We start from the raw sequence: 24,633 nt of genomic DNA, 5'->3' as shown, positions 1-24,633 counted from the left end.
AAAAGGGGGAAACCCCCTCAAATTCCTGTAAAAAACCAATCCCACAAATTCCAAATTCCTCTCAAACCAACCAGGAAAAATCCCACAAATTCAATTCAAAATTCCTGATCAAAACAATCCCCATGAATTCCAAATTTCTGATCAAAAACAAGGAAAAAAACCCCAGAAATTAAAAATTCCTGATAGAAACAAACCAGGAAAAACGCTAAATTCCTGGTAAAAACCAATCCCACGAATTCCTAATTCCTGGTGAAAATAAACCAGGAAAAACCCTCAAATTCCTGGTAAAAACCAATCCCACAAATTCCTAATTCCTGGTGAAAATAAACTGGGAAAAATCCCACAAATTCCTGTTAAAAATAAACAAGGAAAAATCCCACAAATTCCAAATTGCTGAAAACAAACCAGGAAAACCCCTCAAATTCCTGTAAAAAACCAATCCCACGAATTCCAAATTCCTCTGAAACCAACCAGGAAAAACCAATCCCACGAATGGAAAATTGTAGAAGGAAAAGCAAAGAAAAATTCTTTAAAATTTATTCCCAATTTATCATTCCTTTTCCTTTTTCATTCCCAAACTCCTGGAATAGGAACCATGGAAGGAGCAGCTTTAAACATGGAGTTTGGGCTTTAAACTTGGAAAAAATTCCCTCAGTCATTCAAAAAACCAGGAATTTTCTGCACCTTTCAGTACTCGAAACACAGATTTTCCTCAGGAGAAAACAAAGGAAAAAGCAGCTCTGGATCCCCAGAAATTCCTTTTCAATCACAGCTTATCCCAGCAAATTCTCTTCCAGGAGAAAAGTCCTTTTCCAAAGGTCTCCTCCCGGGCCAGGAGCACAAATTCCATCAAAAATTCCTGAAGATTCAGCCCAGGAGCCACCTCTGGTCGCACCTGGGAAGGAGAAGTTCAAAGAGAGCTGAAAGAAAATTCCGCTTCATTCCCAAATCCCAAGCGATTAGAAAAGTTTGGAATATTAATCACCAATCGAGGATTTATCAGCCAATCCCAAAATTCCATCATAAACTCCTAAAACATCCCAAAAAGATGAACTTTTTGCAGAATATCACTTTTATTTTGCTTTCATTGGAATTTTTACCTGGAGTTGGATGCAGCTTTTCTTGTCCCATTGCCAACACAATTCCTGCTGTCATCACCCACATTCCTGGGATTTATCCACGCTCACAGGTGAGACTTCACCTCCATCCAGCGCTGCAAAATATTTGGATGAAACAGAAGTTTCCCAAGGATTTTCAGCATTCTCTCGATGCTTTCCAACAGCTCTTAGGGATTTTCCAGCCCTGTGTTTTCCAGGGAAAGCTGGACAAGCCCAGCCACATTCCAGGAACAGCAGGAAGGGACAAAGTGGAATTTTGGAAGGAAAAAAAAAGCACTTCTTACCTGTGTTCTGCTCCAGCTGATGGGAACGGTACCCGGGGTTCAGAAATCCCAAATCCCTGAAGAGGAGCAGCTGTGGGCTTGGATCCTACATCCAACAGCTGCCACCTCAGCCAGCAGCGCCTGGAAAAGGAGCAGGAGCAGGGAATGCTTTGGGATGGAAAGGAGCTTAAAGCCCATCCCATTCCATGGGCAGGGATAACTTCCACTGTCCCAGCGTGCCCCAAGCTGGCCTTGGACATTCCAGGGGCACCCACAGCTTCTCCGGGAATTCCAGCCCCTCCCCACCCTCCCAGGAAGAAAATCCTTCCCAAAATCCCACCTAACCGTGCTCTCTTCCAGCCGGAATCCATCCCCCTTACCCTGGCATTCCAAGGAAAAAAAATCCCTTCCAATCTTTCCTGGCGGCTCCCACCGGGAACCGAAGGATTCCCGTCCATGGCCCTGCTCAGGGCTTTTCCCGGGGGGATCCTCCCGAGCCTCCCGCTCTGCCCTTCCCTTCTCGGGGGGATCCTCCCGAGCCTCCCGCCCTGCCCTATCCTTCCCAGGGATCCCGGACCCCGCCGTTCCGCCCCGGAGCCGCTCCCAGCCCGGTGAGGCGGCCCCGGCCGCGGGGACCCCGCTGAGGGCGGCCCGCCCGCTCCCCTCCCCTCAGCACCGCCCCCGCCCCGCCGGGGCCATTCCCGGGGAGACCCTCCCGGCACTCCCGGGCACGGGCAGCGACTCCCGCCCTTCCCTTCGCCTCGGGAACGGCTCCCCAGCCCCGTGAGGCGGCCCCGGCCGCGGGGACCCCGCTGAGGGCGGCCCGGGCGCTCCCCCTCCCCTCAGCGCCGCCGCCCCTCCCTCCTTCCCTCCCCGGCCGCGCTCCGCCCGCCGCTCACGCTCCGCCCGCCCCCCGCCGCCGGGGCCCGCGCCATTACCCGCGCCATTCCCGTACCCCGTTCGGCACCTTTCCCTCCCTCCTGGCTGCGCGCCCCGGGCCGGGCGGCTCCGGCTCGGCCACCGCTCCCCGCCCCGGCGCCTCCCCCAGGCTCGGGCGGGCGGAGAGAGCAGCGAGCGCCGTGCCCGGCGCGGCAAAGCCGCGGCCGCTCCGTCTCCATCAGGCGGCAGCGCGGAATGAGCCTGGGCTCGGCGCCGGGCTGTCCCCCTGCCCGGCCGAGCCGCTCCCCCATTGGCTTCCGCCGCGCCTCGCGCTGCCGGTTGGCTGAGGCGCGGCGGCGGCGCGCTCTGATTGGCCGGCGGCGCTGTCAATCTCGTCGGAGCCCCCGGAGCGCCCGCCCCCGCGGTTATCAGGTTAGTGCGCGCCGCGGTGCTGCGCTCGGGCTTCCGAGCGGCGCTGGGCGAGCCCGAGTCCCTCCGCGCCCCGCGATCGGGGGGCTCTGCACAGGGGTCACTGCGCCAGCCGAGCCGGGCACCCTCCGCGCCTCCCGCCAGCCACGGACATGGACATGAAGAAAAGGATCCACTTAGAGCTGCGGAACAGGACGCCCTCAGATGTAAGCAATGCAATGCCAAAAAAAAAAAAAAAAAAAAAAATTAATGATAATAATGCTAATGATGAGAATAATAAAAAGGCATCCCACGGTTATTTTTTTTTTTTTTTTGGCGGGGTGGAGCGTGCCAGGTGTTGGCGGGGCCGCTGCTGCCCTTGAGGTGCCTACCTGTGTGTGTAGGGGGCCGTGCCCCCCGCTTTGGGGGGCGCGGGGCGCTCGCGGTGAGGTTTGGGGGGGTCCCCGGGGCTGCTCCTGCCCGTGCCGGGCTGCGATGCCTCGGAGAGGGCTCGCCGTGCATTAAATAAAAATAAGTTGCTCGCTCCTCTCTCTCTCGGCGTGTTTAGTTCGCAAATATTTGTGCAGGGTGCTGGGCAGGGAGAGGCAGACAGGGACTGCGAGTGAGTTGCGAATGGTTTAGTTTAAAGTGCGTCTTCATTTCTTTGCAGTGATCAGGCAAGAGAGACTGGGGAGCCATATTTGTAACTTTGTAGTCCTCATGAACGCGCCCTTTCTCTCTCTCTCTCTCTCTCCCTCTCTCCAGATGCTGAGAAGATAAAAGGAAAGAATTTTGAAACCAATGCTTAGCGTTGGTTGGGTTTGCTTTGGGCTTTTTTTTTTTTTCTTTTTTTTTTTTTTTTTTTAATTTTGCGGGCGATGGGGCATCGCCGCCGGTAGCGCGAGCGTTGAATAATAAGAATAATAATCATAAGAATAATAATAAAAAAAAAAAAAAATGGAAAGAAATCAACGCACTCTCCACCCCCTCCATCCCCACACACGCACAAAAAGGCTGGATATGTGTGCGTGTTTTTCCTTCTTCCCCCTTTTCCCCCCCTTCCTTCCCCCGGGGCCGGACTTCAGGTTGTTGTTCCGCGTCTCGCGGAATAAACGGGGGACGGCGAAAAACTTTGGCAGCAAAAAAAAAAAAAAAAAAAAAAGCCAAACAAACAAAAAAAAACCCAACCAAAAAAAACCCAACAAAACCCCAAAACAAGCAAGAAAATAGCGGGGGGGAAAGGAAGCGAAAAAATAGCAAAACCACCCCAAAAGAGTGGGCGGGAGGTGGCCGGGGGCAGGCGGGGCGCGAACCCGCGGCGGGGAAGCCCCTTCCCCTCATCCCCCCCCGCCCCGCCGGGCCCTCGGCGGTGACCGGGCAGGGCTCGCCGGGCCCCGGCCCCGCCGCGTCCCCCGGGCCGCCGGAGGCTGCGGGAAGGGGAGCGCGGGGGGCGAACGTACCTCAGCGGGGAGCGCCCGGGGCAGCGCGGCGGGACGCGGCCGGGCCGAGCGCGGTGTTGTCCGGGGGACAAAGGCGGGCGCGGGGCGGCGGAAGCTGCGCTTTAAAGTTTAAAAACTCCTGGGCGAGCAGGAGGAGGAGGAAGAGGAGGAGGACGGCACGGAGGGGGCACGGAGCGCAGAGCCCCGCGCCACAGCCGCCATGGCCGGCGCTGCGCTGCCCGGCGCGGGGAGCGCGGGGGCTCCGTGAGGCGAGCGGGGCAGCGCCGCACCGCAAGTAGGACGCGCGGCGCCATGTTCTGTGCTGCCCCCCCGCCTTCCCTCAGCGCCGCCGCCTCCTCCTCCTCCTCCTGCCGCTGCCTCGGCCGCGGGCGGCCCCGCGGGGCCGTGAGGGAGCCCCGCTGCCGCCGGGGCTGAGGCGGTGCGGAGGCTGCGGCGGGGCCGCCCGGCGCCCTCCCGACATGACGGGCAGCGCCGCCGCTGCCATTTTGTCGCCGGCCGCGGGGCGGGAGGAGGCTCGTGACGGCCGCGCCGGGGTAAAAAAGGATAAAAAGCTTTTGAAAAATCGGGTTTTATTGAATATTCGGGGCACGGCGAGGCAGCGGCCGCCGGAGCGGGGCCGGGGCCGCCAGAGCGGGGGGAGCCCCGCGGCCCCCCCGGGCAGCGAGCGCGGAGCCGGGAATCCGCCTCCTTCCTGGGCAGGGCCCTGCGGGGCGGCAGCGCTGGGCTTTGGGAAGTGTTTCTCTCCTTTTCAGCCTCTTTTTAAAATTAATTTTCCGTGATTTTCTTCTTTTTTTTTTTTTTCATAGTTTTCTATCTTTTGGTCATTGTTTGCTCCCATTTCGCTTCGCTGCCTTTCTAACTGGAGGCTTCTTGCCCGGTTTAAACTCAGACTTAAGGCTTTAAATGCAGCTTCTAAAGGTTTAAACCGGGCTTTCACCCTCCCCCCCCCCCGCTTTCCACGCTTGGATTTTGTGCTGTTTCTGCTCAGTTTTGCCTCACGCCAAAGAAAGTTGGGACAGCTCGGAGCAGGAGGGGCTTCCCTGCTCCTCAGGGCTGGGAATGGGCAGCAGAGAGCTGGAAAATCAGGATCATTTCACCTGGAAACGCTTGGTTTTCCTTGGCACCCTTGGAATCTGTCCGGGAATTTGGTGTCTCGGTGTTCCCAAGGTGTCCTAAACCCCAGTTTTCCAGGTTTTTAGGCAGAGGGCTAGAGATTCCAGTTGGGAATGTTGTTGTGTTCCGAGTTGCTTCCAGCTGTGTGCACGTGTTTTTTAGGGGTTGGAGTGTGGGGGGTGAATTCTGTTCCTCGGCAATATTATTTAAGGAAAATTCCTTCCAAATCCACCCTCTGGAAGTGGGATTGGGAAGGAATAGCTGTGCCAAAGTGATTTATTTCTGGATTTCAGGAAGTTCTGGGGTATGAGGAGGATGCGTTTGGGAATTGTTTTCCTTCGTTTTGGGCGGTCAGTGTTTGTCCTTGTCGTTATTCCCCAGTTTTGATGTGGAATAGACAGAAATCCTGGGAAAATCCCTCAGAATTTCGGAGTTCCCTCAAATTCCGTGCTGCTTTTTGAGAGAGTTCATCCTGAAATCAGCCAGGACCAGCCCTTTTATAAGTCAGGCTCAAATAATGGGACACGGATGGGGTTTGGTGCTTCTTCCTGAGCCTGCTTGGGAGATTTTATTGCTGCGCCGCCTGGTTTTCCATGGAATTCTGTGCTTTCCCATCAAATCATCCCATCAAGTGCCATCCTGATTAAGAAAACATCCTCCGGCTGTCCTCAGGTGGATTCTGTGGGAGATATTCCTTCCTTAATCTCATTTTTGTTGTTTAATCCTGTCATTTTCCCATTATTTTCCGTATCCACCTGGATTTTACTGCTGGAAATTTGGGATTTCTGGCTGTTGTTCAGGCAGGTGTTTTCCCAGATATTCCCACTTTTTCTCCTGTTCCATTCGTGAGGCGCAGCAGAATTATCCCTTGGTTTCTTTTATCAATACAACTTTTCATTCTAATTCATCAGCTCCTGATAATTGTCATGAATTCCCAGGAATTTCCCTGATCATTCCCATGGGGAAATCCGGAGTAAAATCCAAATACTGGGAAGCAGGTGCGGGTGGGGGGTCAAAATGAGGCCCAAAATTTGGTTTATCGGGAGAAAGAATTCCTTTATCGGCTCCAAACTGCAGCAGGGATAAAACTTGGAGTTTATTCCTCCCGGTTCTGGCTCATTCCTGGGGTTTTTTTCCTCCCCTGGAAGTTTTCATTCCGGAGGGAAACGGTGGAAAAACGTGTGGGAAATTCCCTCTGAAAGTGGAAGTGGATTTGAAAAGGCTTTTTTCCCTCTTCCTTGCTCTTCCCGTTTTCCCGTTTCTCTGGGACGCCGCTGGATTTAGTTTTGGCCTCCTGAGAATTCCCTTTTTTTTGGGGGGGAAGCTCCAAATGTTCTCTGGGATTCGGGTGTCCAAATTCCAGCTGGAAGGATGGGAATAAGAGGAAAAGCTGGGGTGGAACTGATGGAATTGTGTGGGATTCCAGCTCTTGGAATTCCCGAAGGAACCGAGCTCATCCTGCCCTCGAATTGGTGGGAAAATCTCAGTCCAGACTTCTCCTGGATTAAACCTTGTCCTAACCCGGCCCTGGAGCAGGAATTGCTGGAATTCTGTGTTATTTGTCATGGAATAAATCCACATTCCTGCTGCTCTGCTCCAAGCGTGGCCCAAAACCTGGGAATTCCGTGGGCATTTTCAGGGATTTGGGAATTTTAAATTCTTGTCCGTTTCCCCGAGTTTCAAAAATCCTTTTGTTTCCATTGGTGAGCCGTCTGAAATATCCATGGAATGCTGGGAAAAGCAGCCCTGGCTGCTTCCTTAAATATTTCCATCCTGAATATCCATTGGCACCAGAATCCCTGGCTCTTTCCCTAAATATTTACATCCCGTCAAACTGCTTCTCCTTAAATCCTTCCATCCCGGGAGGCTGTGGAGTGGTTATTCCCATTCCATCCCTTCCCTGGATTGCTCCCTCCTCCTGCTGCTCCGGGTGCTGGAGAATCCTGGAAATTCAGGATTGGGATGTCTGGAATACAGCCGGCTGGTGTCCAGGAAAGGATGGAGAGTCAGGGAATTTGGGAATGCTGCTGGATTGCGCTTCTGGGATCTCGGGAAGGCGCAGGATTTTCCTGGGATAACGGGAAGGGAGAAGGGTCTGGATTGAGGTGGATCAAATGCTCTGTATCCACAAATGCCAGCTGGGAACAGAGGGTGGGAATGTTGTCCTTGGGAATGCTGGAATTCCTTGGGAATGATGGACAACATTCCCAGCTTTTTCCATGACGTTGCTGCACTTTTCCTGCAGGAATTTTTTCCCCCTCTCCCCTGTCCTGCAGACAGAACAACTGGGAAATTGGGATTTCCCTGGATTGCTGCAGTCAATCCCGAAATTTAGGGAAGCACAATCCCTGACAAACTTCCAAAAGCAGGGAAAAAAATCCACGGTTTTCCTTTCCACTGAAAGTTATCCATGGATTCCCTTGGATCCTTCAAAGCCGTGAGAAAAGCCGGAAAAGCTCTTCTTTCCCAAATATTTCTCCTCGTTAGTCCTTAATTAATCTTCGTTTAAAGGCAGGGATTTTTTCTGCGTCTCCGCCTCATCCCGGGAATGCCCAGCTCCACATCCGAAGGCTCCCAATCCCAACCTGCGGAGTTTTCCAGGGAAAGCTGCACTGCGGCCCTGGGTTTTCCTTCCGTTTTATTGGATTTGGGAGCTGGCGGTGGAGGAAAAACATTTGGAATGTGGCAGCGCCGCTCCTCCAGGAAAAATCCCTGGAGCTGGAGCGATCCAGGGCAATTCCAGGCAGGAGCAAAGTGATCCCAGCCGCTGGAAAATAACGGGAATATTCAAAGGGAATGGAATTTCGTAGAAGGATGGAGCTGTTTATTCCCGGGTTTGGAAGAACAGCGTGTCTGGAATATCGGGAATTTTTATGGAGTTGAAGGAACAACCCCAGGAATTCCCAGTGAAAGTTTTCCATGGAAAACTCCGTGTGTTCCTGGTCTGTTCATAGATGTGACTATGGATCTTGGAAATGCGGGAAAGGGGATTTGGGGAATTTCCTGGGGGGTCAGTGATGGATTTTCTCTCCTGGAATTTCTTCAGGATTGGAGATGCCCCAGAATTAGACACAAGAATTCCCAGGATTCTTCACCTTTCTGCCACTTAGGGATTTCCCGTGGATCCAGAATGGAGCAAAGGGATGTGAAATTACTGGAGCCATCCGGGAGGGGTTTTTTTGTCGGGATTAGAGCTGGAAAATCCAAACTCTTGCTGAAAAATTCCGGATATTGAGCCAGGTTTTTTTCCGGAGCTGTCTCCGAACACGGAGCGGCTTTGGGGTAAAAGAACTCAAGGAAGAATCCCTCAAAACCATCCCCAAATTATCCAAACTCTGGGACTTTCCTGTCCCTTTTCCCAGCGCGTGATGTGGGATTTTCCGGAGTGCCGGCGGGAAGAGGCCGATCCTTGCGGGATGAGCCTGGATAAGCCCGGCTTGAGTGAGCCGAGTTTAAAAGGTGCTTTTAAGCTCCTGTTTAGGGATTTAGGAATCCTGGGCTGGGGATCCACAGGGATATCCGGGTGTCAGTGCATTCCCCAAATTCCGGGTGCTTGTGTGGCTGCTCTCTGTCCTTCTGTCGCCTTTAAGGACGCACCGGGATTTGGGAATTTGGGCCCAAATTCCTGCCTCTCCCTGCCCGTGGAGTGGAGATTTCCTGAAGGAGAGACTTTGGCTTTTTTCCCGGTTTATCCTGGGAAAAAAGGAGGATGGGGAAGGAATCCTGTGGCTCTGCAGAGCTCCCGGACAGGAGGGGGCAGGCAGCGGGATCGGGATCTGCTCCCAGGGAACAGGGACGGGATGAGCGGGAACGGCTTCCGGCTGTGCTGGGGGAGGCCCAGGTTGGACATCAGCAGGAATTTTTTCATGGAAAAGCTGGTTAAATATTGGAAAAGGCTGCGCTTGTAGAATTCCCATCCCTGGAAGCATCCGAGGAATTCCTGGATGCGGCACTCAGAGCTCTGGGGGGGATCGGGCACAGCTTGGACTCAATCTTGGAGGTCTTTTCCAAGCTCAGGGATCCCGGGATGCTGGGAGTTTAAATCATCCCTGGGATTGTTCCAAGAAAGTGGCAGCAGAGGAGGAATTCCAATCTGGATTTTGAGGTGGGATTTTGGACACCCCGGGATGAGCTCTGAGGTGCGGCTGGAGTTTCACGGGATGGGAATTCGGTGTTCCCAGGACAGGCTGAATCCTGGAAAGGTGCTGGCCTTGGGTTGAGGGCTGCACTCCATGGCTTCGTGGTGTTTTCCGAGGATTCTCTGATTCTGGTTCGGAATTCCGGCTGGGCTGAGGCGGGAATGGAGCGTGTTCCCGAGGAAGCCGGTTTTGCTCGGCAGTCGTGGATTGCTCAGCCCCAGCAGGGAATTCCTGAAGGGAACAGGGTTTTTTGGATAGGGAGAGTGTCCCTGGGGGAATTCCCATGAACTGGAGCGCAGAGAAATCCTATGAAATTCCGGGAATTCCTGGCAGGCGCTGGCATTGAGCCGCGGTGTCGCTTCCATCCGTAGAGGTGCTGATGGAATTCTGCTCCCAATCCCAGGTATCCGTGGGATCCACGTTAATCCCATCCAGTCCCTTCCCTGTGGGATTCTCAATCCTCCGGCTGCTGGATTTCCAGGGAATTGGGCTGTGTCCCGTGGCCGTTTTCCTGCAGCATCTCTCCTTGCCCCAGGATTTTCTTGGGATTCTCTTCCCAGTACATTCCCAGCTGGGAGATGGTCATGGATAACTGGTTGGAAATCAATTGATCCCATCTCAGCTATTCCCGAAAAAAATCCTGAATCCTGTGCGGCTTTGGGGAAGGAAATCCATCCGCTGTCCCCCGATGTCACCCAGGAAAAGGATGGAACACCTCGGGAATTTCCCCTTCCCTGGGGAATCTAATCCTGCCCCAGGTCACATCCTCATTCCTGAGCAGCAGGAGCAGCTGAGGCTCCCCCCATGGAATGGGAATCCCATGGAACGGGAATCCCCGGTGGCCACAGGCCATGGCACCTGCTGCCCTCCCTGCTGTGGGCAGAATTCCAGCTCTGGAAAATCGGGAAGAGCTCAGCAGCTCCGGAGCTGCGGCCGAGCGGACACGGGGCGGCCCAGCAGCTGCTCTGATCCGGGCTGGAGATATTCCATGCTCTCCTTGCCTGTTTTCCGTGGGAGCCGTACGCAGGCTGGGATCACGCAGGGTTGGGTCACGGAGGGCTTGGAATTGCAGCTGGAAAAGGAGGCTGGATTTCATTAATGAATGAATGAGTTAATGATTTTAATTGGGTTCTCCGGCTTGGGGACATTTGGGGGTCAAGGAACGATCTTGGAGCAGGGATTGGCTCGTGGGAGCAGCTCCGTCAATCCAGGGATCGAGTCGGATGCTCATCCAAGCTTTTGTTGGCCTGGTCACATTCCAGGTGGGATCGGAATGGGAAATTCAGGCAGTTCGTCAGCTCCAGTTGGAATTTTGGGAAAGCTTCCAACATCAGTGTGGGGAATCCTTGTCCACACTCGGAGCTGGCCATGGACATGGGCTGCTGCAGGATCGTGGAATCCCATGGAATTCCACGGAATAATTTGGGTGGGAAGGACCTTAAAGCTCATCCTTGAGCTGGGCAGGGAACCTCCCACTATCCCAGGCTGCTCCAAGCCTTGCCCGACTCGCTCCAGAGGGATGGGGCAGCCACAGCTTGTCTGGGAATTCCATCCCAGCCCTGCCCCAGCTCTTCCCAACTTCTGAGCCTTGCCACGCCCTGCCCAAAAAACCGGGAATGTTGTGCCTGTGGAGGGCGGGCGGGCTTCCCTCCAACGCTGCAGCACAAAGCCAGCGGAGCGGGAACCTGAGGAGATCCGTTTCTGCTCAGGATTCCCGCATCCGTGTGAGGATCGATGGGGAATACGGGGCAGGACACAGGAGGCAGCGAGGTCATTCCTTACTGGAGAGAGAGCCGAGGCTTTTCCTGGACTCCACAGGCTTGGGAGAGCAAGAAATTCCCCAAATTCCAGGTGCTTGCGTGGCTGCTCTCTGTCCTTCTGTCGCCTTTAAGGACGCACCGGGATTTGGGAATTTGGGCCCAAATTCCTGCCTCTCCCTGCCCGTGGAGTGGAGATTTCCTGAAGGAGAGACTTTGGCTTTTTTCCCGGTTTATCCTGGAAAAAAAGGAGGATGAGGAAGGAATCCTGTGGCTCTGCAGAGCTCCTGGACAGGAGGGCGCAGGCAGCGGGATCGGGATCTGCTCCCAGGGAACAGGGACGGGATGAGCGGGAACGGCTTCCGGCTGTGCTGGGGGAGGCCCAGGTGGGAAATTGGGAAAATTCCCTCCTGGAAAGGGCTGTAAACACTGGAACTGCCCCGGGAGGTTTGGAGTCCCCATCGCTCGGGATTCCCGAGGAATTCCTGGATGTGGCACTCAGAGCTCTGGAGGGGCTGGACTCAGTCCCGGCTTGGAGTCGGTGAGCTCGGAGGGCTTTTCCAAGCTCAGCAATTCCATGACTTGGGATGTGGTGATAAGGCCCCCTCTGGAGAAGCTCCAGGTCTCGGATGTCATTTGGAATTCGGTGAAATCCAGTGGCTGCTTCCAAAGAGTTCCCTGTTCCTGCCCTTGGAGTAGGTTGGATGCTCCCTGTGGATCCCGTGGCTGTGCCTTTGGGAACCGGGAATTCCGGGAAGAGACAAGAGCCCTGCTTATCAAACAGTGTGGAGCGATGGTAGGAAAGCCCTCAGGAGCTCCAGGGAATGTTCAATCCAGAGGGAGCATCCCCAGCCGGGATGTCAGAAGCTGGAAGCAGCCGGGAATGTCAGGAACAGAATCTGGGACAAAGGCTGGGTGAGGAACACTGGGAAGCTGCAGCTGCTCCAGGTGGGATATCCCAATCCAATGGATTCTGGATTCTCCCTGGGAACCAACCAACCTGGCACCTGCAGCCTGGCTTTTATCCCAAACATTCCCTTGGGAGCGCATTCCAGGGAGTGTTCCCATGGAGTTTGGGCCTGTGGGTGTGGCTTTTCCAGCGGGTAGCAGTTTTTTGGGATAAGTACAGGTCCTGTGGTTGATACTCCATGAGTGCTTATCCCTGCTCAGTGGTGTAGGGACAGAGTTAAGGATACCTGACTTGGATTTCCAGATCTTTGGTGCTGCTTTTGGACACAAATTCCCGGGGGATTCTTAATCCCAGATGTGTCCACCTGGAGCGGCACAGGGATTTCCGTGGGATCCACCTGCACCCCCTCACCTCATCCAGGTGTGCTCCAGGATTCCTGGGTCCGGAAAGGTTTATCCCGTATTTCGGTGACAAAAAGCGAGGAAAAAGGCGGCAAAATTGTCGCTTTTACACATTGCCAGGGAAATTCAGCTCTTTGGAGGGATTCAGGAGGTGGAATTTTCCTCAATATTCCCAGAACTCCTGAAACACAAACGAGGAGGAGATTCCAGTGCTGCTGGACTCCGGGGAGCTGGTTTAGCTGGAATGTGGTCGCATTCCCGCTTCCCTATGCACACACTGCCAGCTCTGTGCTCCTGTCGGGATGCAGCGAGCCTGGATGAGATCCAGCGTCCCTCCAGAGGGCTCAGCACGGAGAAGGGATCTCTGTGTGGCAGCCAAATCCTTGGAAAAGTTCCCTGTCGGAGGGGCTGCAGAAAGCGACGGCCTCTCCCGAGGGCCGCGGCTGCTCCTCCTTGAAACTCCCGGGATTTTATGGAGAGGGAATGTGCCGTGGAAAAGCTGGAGTGGGATGTGCAGGGCTGGAGGCAGAGAGCTGTGGGGTGTTGGGAAAAATCCCACAAACCCAGTTCCTCGTCCTTTGGCACACCTGGATTTCCTTGGGGATTCTTAGGACATAGAGCCCTCCTGGAATTTTGTTGGGAATGCTGTTGTTTCCAGGGATTCAGGGAGTTAACACCATAAGCACCGACACCGTGTTGCTTTTGGGAAGGGTTGGGAATGTGCTCTGCTCTTCCCAAACAGCCTCGGAACTCATCCGAGCTTTCCAAACGTGGATTGCAGGATTCTGGGAGGTTTCTCCATGGATTTGTTGGCTGTGCCAACAGGGAAGGTGGGAACGTGGCACTTGTGCATCAAAACTTCCTGAAAAGTGGGGAGGAAACAGCCTTCCCTAAAAAATTCCATGGCAGGGTTGGAATGGGATGATCCTAAAAGTCCCTTCCAACCTAAAACGTTCCAAGATTCTCAAAAAATGCAAACTAAAAGGAAAAAAAAAGGCACTTGGATCATTTGCCTTCGTGCTAAAGGCTTTTCCTTTGCATCCAAGGCTGTTTCCAGCTCTTCCTTAAATCTCCGCTCTGCTCCTGAGGGAATTTTTGTCCAGTTCCCTGGGGTTTTTTGTCCAGTTCCCTGTTTTCCGTGCTCAGGGAGGATGGAGGGATGGATATCCCCCCTCCTGGATCAGGGCAGGAGCTCTTTGTCCCTCAGCGGGCGAGCTTTGGGCGCATTCCCTCCCCTCCCCTTCCCTCCCTTCCCACTCCCCTCAGCCCCCAAAATTCCCCGTGAGCAATTCCCAAACTCCTCTGAGGCAAAACCCACACCTTGAGCTTCTTCCCGGTGTGAATCCCGAGGTGTCCTGGCTCCGTGTCCGTGGCTGTTGGGCTGAGGTGACGGAGCAGGGACACCCGGATCCGGAGGAGTCGCCTCCATTGCCCTTTTCCCGCCCTTTTTGTTTTGGCGGGAACTCCGGGGGCGCGTGTGGGGAAGATGAGGGGAAAAACTCTTTGTTTATCCCCGAAAGGATCCTCTGGAGAATCCTGATGATTAAATAGTGCCCAGGGAAGAGATCCACGGTTTTTCCTTCACTTCTTGGATTGGTTTTTCTTCCCCATGTAAATTTCAAGGCAGTGAGTGAGTGGTTTGGGAGTTTTATGTGGGGAATTTTGGGGTTTGTTTTTCCCTCATCTCTGTGGGATCAGGAGCACTGCCTTGATCTTGGGTTTCCTCTCCCCACCCTGGGATTCTTCGGGAAGGAGAACTCTTCACCCTGGAAAACTTTGGAGTCATTCCTTATCCTAATTCCAGGAAAACCATGGATTTCTCCTGTCTGACACTGCCCCTCCTCCTCTCCACGATTCCCTTGTGCTCTCCTATTGCTCTGGGCTCCTTTCCCTTTTCACTCCAGGGATTTAATTAGAAATCCAAGGATGTTTGGAGCTGGAAAACTCCGTCGGATTCTTCCCTGTGCATCAGGATTGCAGGAAGAAAAATTAAGGAAATGAAATATTTGCATATTAATTGTCCTTGCTGGGAGCTGAGCTGTTATTCCGTGTTTCTGCTCACATTCCTGTGGGTTCTTTATTCCAATCCCAGCATTATTTTTCCCACATGGAAACAACCCCTGTGCACCGTGCAGTGCAGGGGAAGGGCTTTTCCTGGGATTTAGGGGAAAAGTTTATAGGGGAAAAATGAGCTGTTCCTGGGATGGGTGGGCCCTTCCCATGGAATTCCACAGAGCCCAGGAAAACTCACTCTGGCTGCAGAGGGACGTGAATGCCAGGAAGTTTGGGATAAAAGTGAGCAATTTAGGTAAAAAAGGAGCACTTCTAGCCAGGCTGGAGTGCATTTCGGGAATCTGGGATTGGTGATGGTGTATCCAATGAAAAAAAACACCGGGAAAGGACCCCCAAAACAACACCCAGGCCCTTGGGGCCATTTTCTCCACACCTGAGGATGTTTCCCCTCCCCCCGTTTTGGGGCCATTCTCTCCCCTCGTTTTGGGGCCATTCTCTCTTCTTTTGGGGATGTTTTCTCCCACCGTTTTGGGGCCATTTTCTCCACCCCTGGGACCAATCTCTCCCCTTTTGGGGCCATTTTCTCCACCCTGGGATCATTCCCTCCCCTTTTGGGGCCATTCTCTCCCCTTTTGGGGACTTTTTCTCCACCCTGGGATCATTCCCTCCCCTTTTGGGGCCACTTTCTCCACCCTGGAATCATTCCCTCCCCTTTTGGGATCATTCCCTCCCCTTCTGGGACCATTCCCTCCCCTTCTGGGACCATTCCCTCCCCTTTTGGGGCCATTCTCTCCCCTTTTGGGGACTTTTTCTCCACCCTGGGATCATTCCCTCCCCTTTTGGGGACTTCTTCTCCACCCTGGGATCATTCCCTCCCCTTCTGGGGCCACTTTCTCCACCCTGGGATCATTCCCTCCCCTTTTGGGGCCATTCTCTCCCCTTTTGGGGACTTCTTCTCCACCCTGGGATCATTCTCTCCCGTTTTGGGGCCATTTTCTCCACCCCTGGGATCATTCCCTGGCCTTGTGGGGCCATTTTCTCCACCCTGGGATCATTCCCTTCCCTTGTGGGGCCATTCTCTCCCCTTTTGGGGCCATTTTCTCCACCCTGGGATCATTCCCTCCCCTTTTGGGGCCATTCTCTCCCCTTTTGGGGACTTTTTCTCCACCCTGGGATCATTCCCTCCCCTTTTGGGGCCATTCTCTCCCCTTCTGGGGCCATTTTCTCCACCCTGGGATCATTCCCTGGCCTTGTGGGGCCATTTTCTCCACCCTGGGATCATTCCCTTCCCTTGTGGGGCCATTCTCTCCCCTTTTGGGGCCATTTTCTCCACCCTGGGATCATTCCCTCCCCTTTTGGGGACTTCTTCTCCACCCTGGAATCATTCCCTGGCCTTGTGGGGCCATTTTCTCCACCCTGGGATCATTCCCTGGCCTTGTGGGGCCATTTTCTCCACCCTGGGATCATTCCCTCCCCTTTTGGGGCCATTCTCTCCCCTTTTGGGGCCATTTTCTCCACCCTGGGACCCATTCTCTCCCCTTTTGGGGCCATTCTCTCCCCTTCTGGGGCCTTTTTCTCCACCGTGGGGCCATTCCCTCCCCTTTTGGGGCCATTCCCTCCCCTTTTGGGACCATTCTCTCCCCTTTTGGGGACTTTTTCTCCACCCTGGGATCATTCCCTCCCCTTTTGGGGACTTCTTCTCCACCCTGGGATCATTCCCTCCCCTTCTGGGGCCACTTTCTCCACCCTGGGATCATTCCCTCCCCTTTTGGGGCCATTCTCTCCCCTTTTGGGGACTTCTTCTCCACCCTGGGATCATTCTCTCCCGTTTTGGGGCCATTTTCTCCACCCCTGGGATCATTCCCTGGCCTTGTGGGGCCATTTTCTCCACCCTGGGATCATTCCCTTCCCTTGTGGGGCCATTCTCTCCCCTTTTGGGGCCATTTTCTCCACCCTGGGATCATTCCCTCCCCTTTTGGGGCCATTCTCTCCCCTTTTGGGGACTTTTTCTCCACCCTGGGATCATTCCCTCCCCTTTTGGGGACTTCTTCTCCACCCTGGGATCATTCCCTCCCCTTCTGGGGCCATTTTCTCCACCCTGGGATCATTCCCTCCCCTTTTGGGGCCATTCTCTCCCCTTTTGGGGACTTTTTCTCCACCCTGGGATCATTCCCTCCCCTTTTGGGGCCATTCTCTCCCCTTCTGGGGCCATTTTCTCCACCCTGGGATCATTCCCTGGCCTTGTGGGGCCATTTTCTCCACCCTGGGATCATTCCCTCCCCTTTTGGGGCCATTCTCTCCCCTTTTGGGGCCATTTTCTCCACCCTGGGACCCATTCTCTCCCCTTTTGGGGCCATTCTCTCCCCTTCTGGGGCCTTTTTCTCCACCCTGGGGCCATTCCCTCCCCTTTTGGGACCATTCTCTCCCCTTTTGGGGCCTTTTTCTCCACCCTGGGACCATTCCCTCCCCTTTTGGGGCCATTCTCTCCCCTTTTGGGGCCTTTATCTCCCCTGTCGCTCTGCACCTGGCACAGGAGATAAGGGGCCAGTGCTGTGACACTGGGAGCCTCCCCTTGCCTCATCCCTCACCACATCCCTCCAACTCCCCAGGAAAACCCTTGGAGCTCTTCCCTAAAATCCCACATCCGCTCTCCCTGCTGATGAGGGCCAGGGGTGCTCCCGCTTTCCAGGGGTTGGAAAGATCCAGCAGCTTTTCTGTGCGTTTTGTCAAATCCCAGGAGCTGTGTGGAATTTAATACTTCTTAGTCGAAAAATTCATCTTTTGGGATACTTTTACTCAGGTTTCCGTATTTTTTTAGGAATTCTCTGTCACCTTTACCACAGACTTCTCCCGAGCCAAAGGATTCGTTTGTAACAGAACGGAATAACAATGATTTCCATGATTAATTAATTCTAGATCAGTTTATGGGCAGGATTAGCTGTTTAAATGGTTTAGTATTAGTTTCAATGATATTATTTCAATTAAATAATTCATTTAACTAACATTATTTAATTTTAAAAAGGTATTTTGAGCCGGAATAGTTTTTGATGGGAACTCCGGGGACGTGTGGAGAACGTGAGGGGGGAAAACCTCTGTTTATCCCCACATGGATCCTCTGGAGAATCCTGATAATGAAACACAGTTGAGGGACAAGATCCACGTATTTTCCACCTGAATTTCAGCCCAATGAGTAATTTGGGAATTTATTTGGGGAATTTGGGGGTTTCTTCCCACGCTGTGTGGGAGCACTGCCTTGATCCGGGCTTTCTTCTCAACGCATCCCCCAAATTCCTGCGCTTCGCTGTTGAAAACCTCCCGATTCTTACCAATTCCTTGGAATTCCTTCTATTTCTCCTCGATTTCTTCCCTTTCCAGGTGAAAGAGCTCGTTCTGGACAACTGCAGGTCGTTCGAAGGGAAAATCGAGGGCCTCACGGATGAGTTTGAGGAGCTGGAATTCCTCAGCACAATCAACGTCGGCTTAACCTCAGTCGCAAATTTACCAAAGTTAAACAAACTCAAGAAGGTAAATTCCACCTCCCCGGGCCAAATCCGTCCCTTTTCCCTTCCCCGCCTGTGGAAAAGGGGCTGGAATGGGCTGAAATGGGATTTTTGAGGATGTTTTTGGGCCCTTTGCAGCTCGAGCTGAGCGACAACAGAATCTCAGGAGGCCTGGAAGTGTTGGCAGAGAAGTGTCCGAACCTCACGCACCTAAACCTAAGCGGCAACAAAATTAAAGATCTCGGGACAATAGAACCTCTGGTGAGTTGGGATTGCTCCAAGCAGTGGCATTCATCCCGCTCCAAAGCCCTTGGAATACCAGGGCTTGGAATACCAGCCCTTGGAATATCCCAGCTTGCTCCAAGCCCGGCCTTGGGCACTTCCAGGGAATGTGGCTCCTTGAACCTGTGCCAGGGCCTTTCCTCCTCATTCCCTCCCAAAATCCCGCTTATCCGTGGATCTAGGCACAGATCCCAAGTCCTGGTGAGTTGGTTTTGCTCCAAGGAATGGGATTAATCCCATTCCAACCCTTTGGAATAGCTCGAGCTCTCCCAGGTTGCTCCAAGCCTGTCCTTGGGCACTTCCAGGGAATGTGGCTCCTTGAACCTGTGCCAGGGCCTTTCCCTCTCCTTCCTTCCCAATATCCCGGCTAATCCAGGGATCCAGGCCCGCATCCCAAGTCCCTCTCCCTGTTCCCGGTGAGCCGCTGCTTCCCTCTAGTGGCTGCCGGGCCGGGCTCCCCCATTCCCGGCGGGAATCACCGCAGCTTCCCAGGATTCTGTGGGCTCTGGATCCATCTCCAGGCTCAAAAATTCCCATTAAAACCCCTCCAGGAGCCCTTCCCTTCATGGATCTCCTTTCCTGCAGCACTGTTAAGCTCACAGGGAGGCCTGGAGCTGCTCCCAGTGCTCCCAGTTTTCCCAGTTCCAGCCTTTTTTCCCCAGTGCTTTCCACATTAAAGGGAAGGGAGAGATTCCCTAAGAGTTGCTGTTCCTTATCCATGGATAAGCCTTAATACAAATCCTCATTTCCGTGGGATTTTATTATTAGGATTCCCAAGTGCTGTGGGCACTGCAGACCTCTTCCCAAAAAGAAATCCCACAAAACCCCAGGAGCTGAATTCCTGTTCTGTTTCCATGTGTTTTTTCATTTTCCATAGGCTAAGGAAAAATCATTCCATTTTTTAAAGCTCTCTTGGCAAAATTCTTGTGTCCAAATGCTCCATTCCTGCTTCCATCTGCAAGAATTCCTTTGGGATAACTCCCTGCACATCAGTTATTCCCAGAGCGGTTCAGAGCTCTTCCCAAATTTAACTTTTGGGAAGTTCTGGACTCCAGGGAGAGCCTTTCCCATCCCAGATCCCAACTGGGAGAGCCCAAAACACCCCCGGGAATCCCTTGAGCACATTCCCCGTGGCATCCTTGCCTTCGGAGGGAATTCCTGCACCAGCAAACCTCTGGAATTCCTTTGTTTTCCCAGAAAAAGTTGGAAAACCTGAAGAGCTTAGACCTGTTCAACTGTGAGGTGACCAACTTGAACGACTACAGAGAAAACGTCTTCAAGCTGCTGCCGCAGCTGACGTACCTCGATGGATACGACCGGGATGACAAGGAAGCGCCGGATTCCGACGCCGAGGGATACGTGGAGGGCCTGGATGACGAGGAGGAGGATGAGGATGGTACGTGGGATGGAGGAGGTGGGATCACAACCTGCTCCTGGAGCTGCTGGGGGAGGAGAAGGGCGGGAGCGGCGAGCTCAGGGTCCTGAGGGAGGGAGGGGAGGGACCTGAGAGAGGGAGGGGAGGGAATGAGGGAATGGAATGAGGGCATGGAATGAGGGAATGAGGGGATGGAATGAGGGAATGAGGGGATGGAATGAGGGAATGAGGGGAAGGACCTGAGAGAGTGAGGGAAGGGAATGAGGGAATGAGGGGATGGAATGAGGGAAAGTGCCTGAGAGAGTGAGGGGAGGGAATGAGGAGAAGAAATGAGGGAATGAGGGGAAAGAATGAGGGGAAGGACCTGAGGAAGCGAGGTGGGGGAATGAGGGAATGGAATGAGGGAATGGAATGAGGGAATGGAATGAGGGGATGAGGGGAGGGAATGAGGGGAAAGAATGAGGGCAAGGACCTGAGGGAATGAGGGAAAGAAATGAGGGGAAGGAATGAGGGGAGGGACCTGAGGGAATGAGGGAAAGAAATGAGGGAATGAGGGGATGGAATGAGGGAGGGAGGGGAGGGAATGAGGGAATGAGGGGATGGAATGAGGGAATGAGGGGAAGGACCTGAGAGAATGAGGGAAGGGAATGAGGGAATGAGGGGATGGAATGAGGGAATGAGGGAAAGTGCCTGAGAGAGTGAGGGAAGGGAATGAGGAGAAGAAATGAGGGAATGAGGGGAAAGAATGAGGGGAAGGACCTGAGGAAGTGAGGTGGGGGAATGCGGGAATGGAATGAGGGGATGAGGGGAGGGAATGAGGGGAAAGAATGAGGGCAAGGACCTGAGGGAATGAGGGAAAGAAATGAAGGAATGAGGGAAAGAAATGAGGGAATGAGGGGAAGGACCTGAGGGAATGAGGGAAAGAAATGAGGGAATGAGGGAAAGAAATGAGGGAATGAGGGGAAGGAATGAGGGGAAGGACCTGAGGGAATGAGGGAAAGAAATGAAGGAATGAGAGAATGAGGGGAAGGAATGAGGGGAAGGACCTGAGGGAATGAGGGAAAGAAATGAAGGAATGAGGGAATGAGGGGAAGGACCTGAGGGAATGAGGGAAAGAAATGAGGGAATGAGGGGAAGGAATGAGGGCAAGGACCTGGGTGTCCTGAAAGAATGAGGGAAAGGAATGAGGGAAAGAACTTCATTTTCCCAAAGGAATGAGGGGAAGGATCTCAGTGTCCTGAGGGAATGAGGGACAGGAATCAGGGAGAGGAGCTGAGTGTCCCAAAGGAATGAGGGGAAGGAATGAGGGAATGGCGGGAAGGAGCCAGGAAATGAATGAGGGAATGGCGGGAAGGAGGAATGGCGGGAAGGAGCCAGGAAAGGAATGAGGGAATGGCGGGAAGGAGCCTGGCAGGGCCTGAAGGAGCAACTTCCTCAGTTTTATCCCTAGTGAAAGACCGGGATGACAAGGAAGCGCCGGATTCCGACGCCGAGGGATACGTGGAGGGCCTGGATGACGAGGAGGAGGATGAGGATGGTACGTGGGATGTGCTCCGTGGGATTCCCGGCAGCTCCCGCATCCCAAAGGAATGTGGGGAGGAGGTGGCAGGGCCTGCAAAATCCCATTCCTCAATCTGGGAATGGAGGGGTGGGATAAGGAAGGAACCAAGGGAAGGGACTGAAGGAATGGAAGGAACGGGGATGTCCTGGAATTGTGGAAATCTTCATGGAAAAGGGTGAGGGGAGAAGCAGCTTGGGCATGGAAAAAAGCAGGAATTAGGGAAGTGCATGGAAAACAGGGGGGAGCTCCAGTGAATTCCCAGTTCCGAGCCAGGCCCTGAGGAAGGAACACGCCAGAATTCCAGGGAATTCTGGGGGATCCCAGTGCTTTAGGTGCCGCCTTTCCCCGGCTGCCCCTGGAGCCATCCCTGGCTGCGGATCCGGCTGATCCCGGGGAATTTGCTGGATTCTCCCATCCCAGCGGCGCAGCAAAGCAGAAAAGCTGGATGTGCACTTTTCCCGGGAATGCTGAGTGGGAGCTCTGGGAAGGGCCACTTCCCAAAAGCTCCCAAACACACGGAAAACACTCCGGGGGCTCCGCACTTCCCGCTTTTCTGCTGGGAATGGTGGGATTTGGGGGCTTTCAGGAATTCCCGAATAGGCCAGAATTTTGTGTCCCTGGGAGGGCTCTGGCTGGATAATGGGAAAGTTCTGCTCCGGATTCCTGGAATAGCCAGGATATCCTCCAGCTCCCAAATCCTTGGGAACAGTGGGAAGTGGAGCAGCCGGAGGCTCCGTGAGCAACTCTGACCCTGCATTCCCAGAGCTGCCGCCAATCCCGTGCTATCCCTAAGGAATTCTCCACTTGGATTGCCAGGGTTTGGGGTGGAATGAGGAAAAGTTTTCCATGGATTTTGTTTTTCCAGAGGAGGAATACGATGATGACGCTCAGGTAGTGGAGGACGAGGAGGATGAGGAGGAGGAGGAGGAAGGGGAAGAGGAGGATGTGAGCGGAGACGAGGAGGTGAGGCTTGGAATTCCACAGCAGGAATCAGCGGGATCCGACCGGGAAGGGCTGGGCAGGAAAGGGCTCAAATCTGGGATTTGAGGAGTTTTAGGATGGGGATGGGGGAAAAATGGGATTGGGGGGGTGGGGGATGGGATTGAGGGAGGGGAAAAGGGCTGGAAGGAGGGGAAGTGGAACTGGAGGGGGAAAATGGGATTGGGAAGGGGGGAAATGGGATGGAAGGGAGAGAAATGGGATTGAGGGGGGAAAATAGGATCAGAGGAGGGAAAATGGGATTGAATGGAGAATGGGATTGGGAGGGGGGAAAATGGGATTGCAGGAAAGAAAATGGGATTAGGGAGGGAAAATGAGATGAGAGAAGGGAAAAACTGGGATTGGGAGGGTGGGAATGGGCTTGAAGGGAGAATGGGATTGAGGGGGGAAAATGGGATTGGGAAGGGAGAAAATGGGATTGGGAGGGTGGGAACGGGATTGAGGAAGGAAAAGGGGATTGTGGGAAGCTGTTTTCCCTCTCCTGCAGCCCCGCCCCCTCTCCCACCCCTCTGGAATGTTCCTCAGCCTGCCCAGTCCACCCCCGAGGCTCCGGAGGAGCGCGCTCCAATAAATCCCGGTTTTCCCGGAGTCGGGAAGGGCAGCCCCGTTGCCAGGCGCAGCTCGGGAATTCCCGGCCGTTCAGTGCCGGATTCCTGCTGTTCCATCCCGAACCGGCCCCCCTGGGAAGCGGCTCCAAGGCCTCAGGAAAAGGGCTGTCGGGAGGGATCCCGGGCCGATGCCGAGCTTCTCATCCCGCTTTTCCTTGTCCTCGCAGGAGGACGAGGAGGGCTACAACGACGGCGAGGTGGACGACGAGGAGGACGAGGAGGAGGCCGGTACGGAGCCCGTCCCGATCCCGCTTTTCCTGCGGCTGCAGCGCCTCGCTCCCAGGGCAAACGCCGGCCCCGCCCAGCGGGAATGCCGCCGCGGCCGGGAATAACGGGAATTGTTTGTGTTTTCCAGAGGAAGAGCGGGGCCAGAAGAGGAAACGAGAGCCGGAGGACGAGGGCGACGAGGACGACTGAGGCGCCCCTTCCTTCCCGGGAGATTCCCTCTTGTGATTTGACTGTTTTTATCCCGGAATTCCCTCTTTTCCCACCTCCCGACCCTTTGGAATTCCTTTTCTTTTCCCGATTTTTTTTTTTTTTTTCGTTGGTTTTTTTTTCCGGATTGTAACGTTGCTGTGGGAACCGAGCGAGGGTGGGCACGGGAATAAAATCCTATTTTTACTGCCACTCCTCCTGGAATTCTTTGGGAATTTCTTCCTTTGGATCCCTTCCCGGAGTCCCTGGAGCTGCGAGAGTTGAGTAGGAACCTGAGTTTGGGAATTCTTGGAAGCGGAGCTCGGACATCCCGGAAGCGGAAACGAGGAGAGAACCGAGTTGAGATCCGTGGATGAGCCGGGATTTTCCCACCTCTGATCCCCAAATCCCCACTTTTTTCTGGGAGACGCTGCTGGAATGTGAGCCAGGCCTCTCCCCTGGGGTGGGAGCGGCGCCTCGCTCCGTGGTTTTTTGGGAATGGCCGCCATTTCCAGCCCCTTTTCCCCAGCGTTGGGAATTCCCCGGGCTTTTCCTCGTTGTAAATAGCGACCAAACGTTGGTTTTTTGGGAATGTTGGATTGTTCGGGATGGGGTCGGAGCTGCTCATTGGCAATCCCGGTGTGTTGTGAGTTTTCCTGGAATTTTGGGAGGGAATTTTCGGCTTTTTTGGGAATTGTTTTTATTATTTTCAGGGGATTTTTTGGAGGGGGGGTGGGTTTGGAGGGAATTTTTGGGGGGGAATTTTCATGGCTGGAGCGCAGCCAAATCCCTGGAAATGGCAGGCATGGAAAACAAACGGGAATCTCTCTAAAAAACCATCCCAAATTCCCGAATTTCCCGACCTCAATTCATGACTTGGAATAAACCCAACTCCTCCTGCCCTTCCCAAGCAGCTTTCTCCGGAATATCCGCCCCTAATCCCGGAGAAACCGCTTGGAAAATCCCAAATTCTCCACCCAAAAAGCCAGGAATACCAGGAGACGCCGGGAATTCCATGGAAATTCCAGAAAATTTGTATTTTCTTACCTCGTGGGAGGCAAAAACACGGAAAATCCTTGGGGAATGTACAGATCCCGCGGGAAAAATCCCTCTGGAAGTGACTTTTATTGCCCAGGAAAGCTGCCGGCTGTGGGAATCCAGCGGCTCCCGGGGTTTTTTGGGAATTTGGGGGCCCGGCAGAGCCACCTTTGGAGTTTTTTGTCTGTTTGGCTTTGAGGAATTTCAATAAAAGCTTTTGATACAAAATCCGCCTCTGGAATTCCTTCCAGGAAAACACCCGGAATGGCAAAGCGGGAATGGCCGGATCGCTGCGAAACGTGTGGCTGCCGGAAAACAAGGAATGGTGGGATGAGCGGGCTGGGAAAGTGGGAATGTGGGGCTGGGAAAGGGGGAATCGGGAGGTGGAAAAAGTG

General features: G+C 53.9%; 1 protein-coding gene and 3 long non-coding RNA genes across 15 annotated transcripts; 2 read left to right on the top strand and 2 right to left on the bottom strand.

Annotated features, from left to right (window-relative positions):
- Window positions 1-503: 503 nt before the first annotated feature.
- On the bottom strand, window positions 504-4,463 carry LOC116450313. Of its 6 annotated transcripts, XR_004242754.1 has the most exons (5): window positions 4,129-4,463; window positions 3,061-3,436; window positions 1,403-1,522; window positions 1,101-1,213; window positions 513-895 (listed from the first exon to the last, which is right to left on the bottom strand). It is a non-coding gene; the product is annotated as an uncharacterized LOC116450313 (long non-coding RNA). The 6 variants fall into 6 exon arrangements; XR_004242757.1 differs by lacking the exons at window positions 3,061-3,436; window positions 4,129-4,463 and adding an exon at window positions 2,320-2,337 and having other exon boundaries at window positions 504-895; XR_004242759.1 differs by lacking the exons at window positions 3,061-3,436; window positions 4,129-4,463 and adding an exon at window positions 1,959-1,974 and having other exon boundaries at window positions 504-895.
- Window positions 2,721-23,425, top strand: ANP32A (acidic nuclear phosphoprotein 32 family member A). 7 transcript variants are annotated; one of them, XM_032122638.1, is made up of 8 exons: window positions 2,721-2,895; window positions 17,837-17,986; window positions 18,100-18,222; window positions 19,441-19,639; window positions 21,057-21,155; window positions 22,045-22,142; window positions 22,704-23,014; window positions 23,142-23,417. In XM_032122638.1, the coding sequence occupies exons 1-8, from the start codon at window positions 2,842-2,844 to the stop codon at window positions 23,242-23,244; spliced, it is 1,137 nt and encodes a 378-aa protein (XP_031978529.1). In that variant the 5' UTR covers window positions 2,721-2,841; the 3' UTR covers window positions 23,245-23,417. The 7 variants fall into 7 exon arrangements, with proteins under 7 accessions (XP_031978529.1, XP_031978533.1, XP_031978532.1 ...); XM_032122642.1 differs by having other exon boundaries at window positions 2,724-2,895; window positions 21,069-21,155; window positions 22,954-23,014; XM_032122641.1 differs by having other exon boundaries at window positions 2,725-2,895; window positions 22,954-23,014.
- LOC116450315 lies at window positions 4,668-13,892 on the top strand. The gene is made up of 2 exons (XR_004242761.1): window positions 4,668-9,082; window positions 11,524-13,892. It is a non-coding gene; the product is annotated as an uncharacterized LOC116450315 (long non-coding RNA).
- Window positions 14,883-15,441, bottom strand: LOC116450314. Its single transcript, XR_004242760.1, has 4 exons — window positions 15,352-15,441; window positions 15,225-15,310; window positions 14,986-15,100; window positions 14,883-14,938 (listed from the first exon to the last, which is right to left on the bottom strand). It is a non-coding gene; the product is annotated as an uncharacterized LOC116450314 (long non-coding RNA).
- Window positions 23,426-24,633: the final 1,208 nt, after the last annotated feature.

The sequence above is a fragment of the Corvus moneduloides genome, chromosome 13 (genome assembly GCF_009650955.1).
Source record: "Corvus moneduloides isolate bCorMon1 chromosome 13, bCorMon1.pri, whole genome shotgun sequence".
Classification (NCBI taxonomy): domain Eukaryota; kingdom Metazoa; phylum Chordata; class Aves; order Passeriformes; family Corvidae; genus Corvus; species Corvus moneduloides.
Note: the sequence above shows the minus strand (reverse complement) of the source record. Positions and strands in the feature narration are given on the sequence as shown.

Excerpts from the sequence above, each read along its gene's own strand:
- ANP32A (XM_032122635.1), top strand. The coding sequence starts at position 4,587 with ATGACGGGCAGCGCCGCCGCTGCCATTTTGTCGCCGGCCGCGGGGCGG. Across the intron at positions 4,662-17,836 it reads CTCGTGACGGCCGCGCCGGG|GTGAAAGAGCTCGTTCTGGA; the intron begins GTAAAAAAGGAT and ends TTCCCTTTCCAG. Across the intron at positions 17,987-18,099 it reads AGTTAAACAAACTCAAGAAG|CTCGAGCTGAGCGACAACAG; the intron begins GTAAATTCCACC and ends GGCCCTTTGCAG.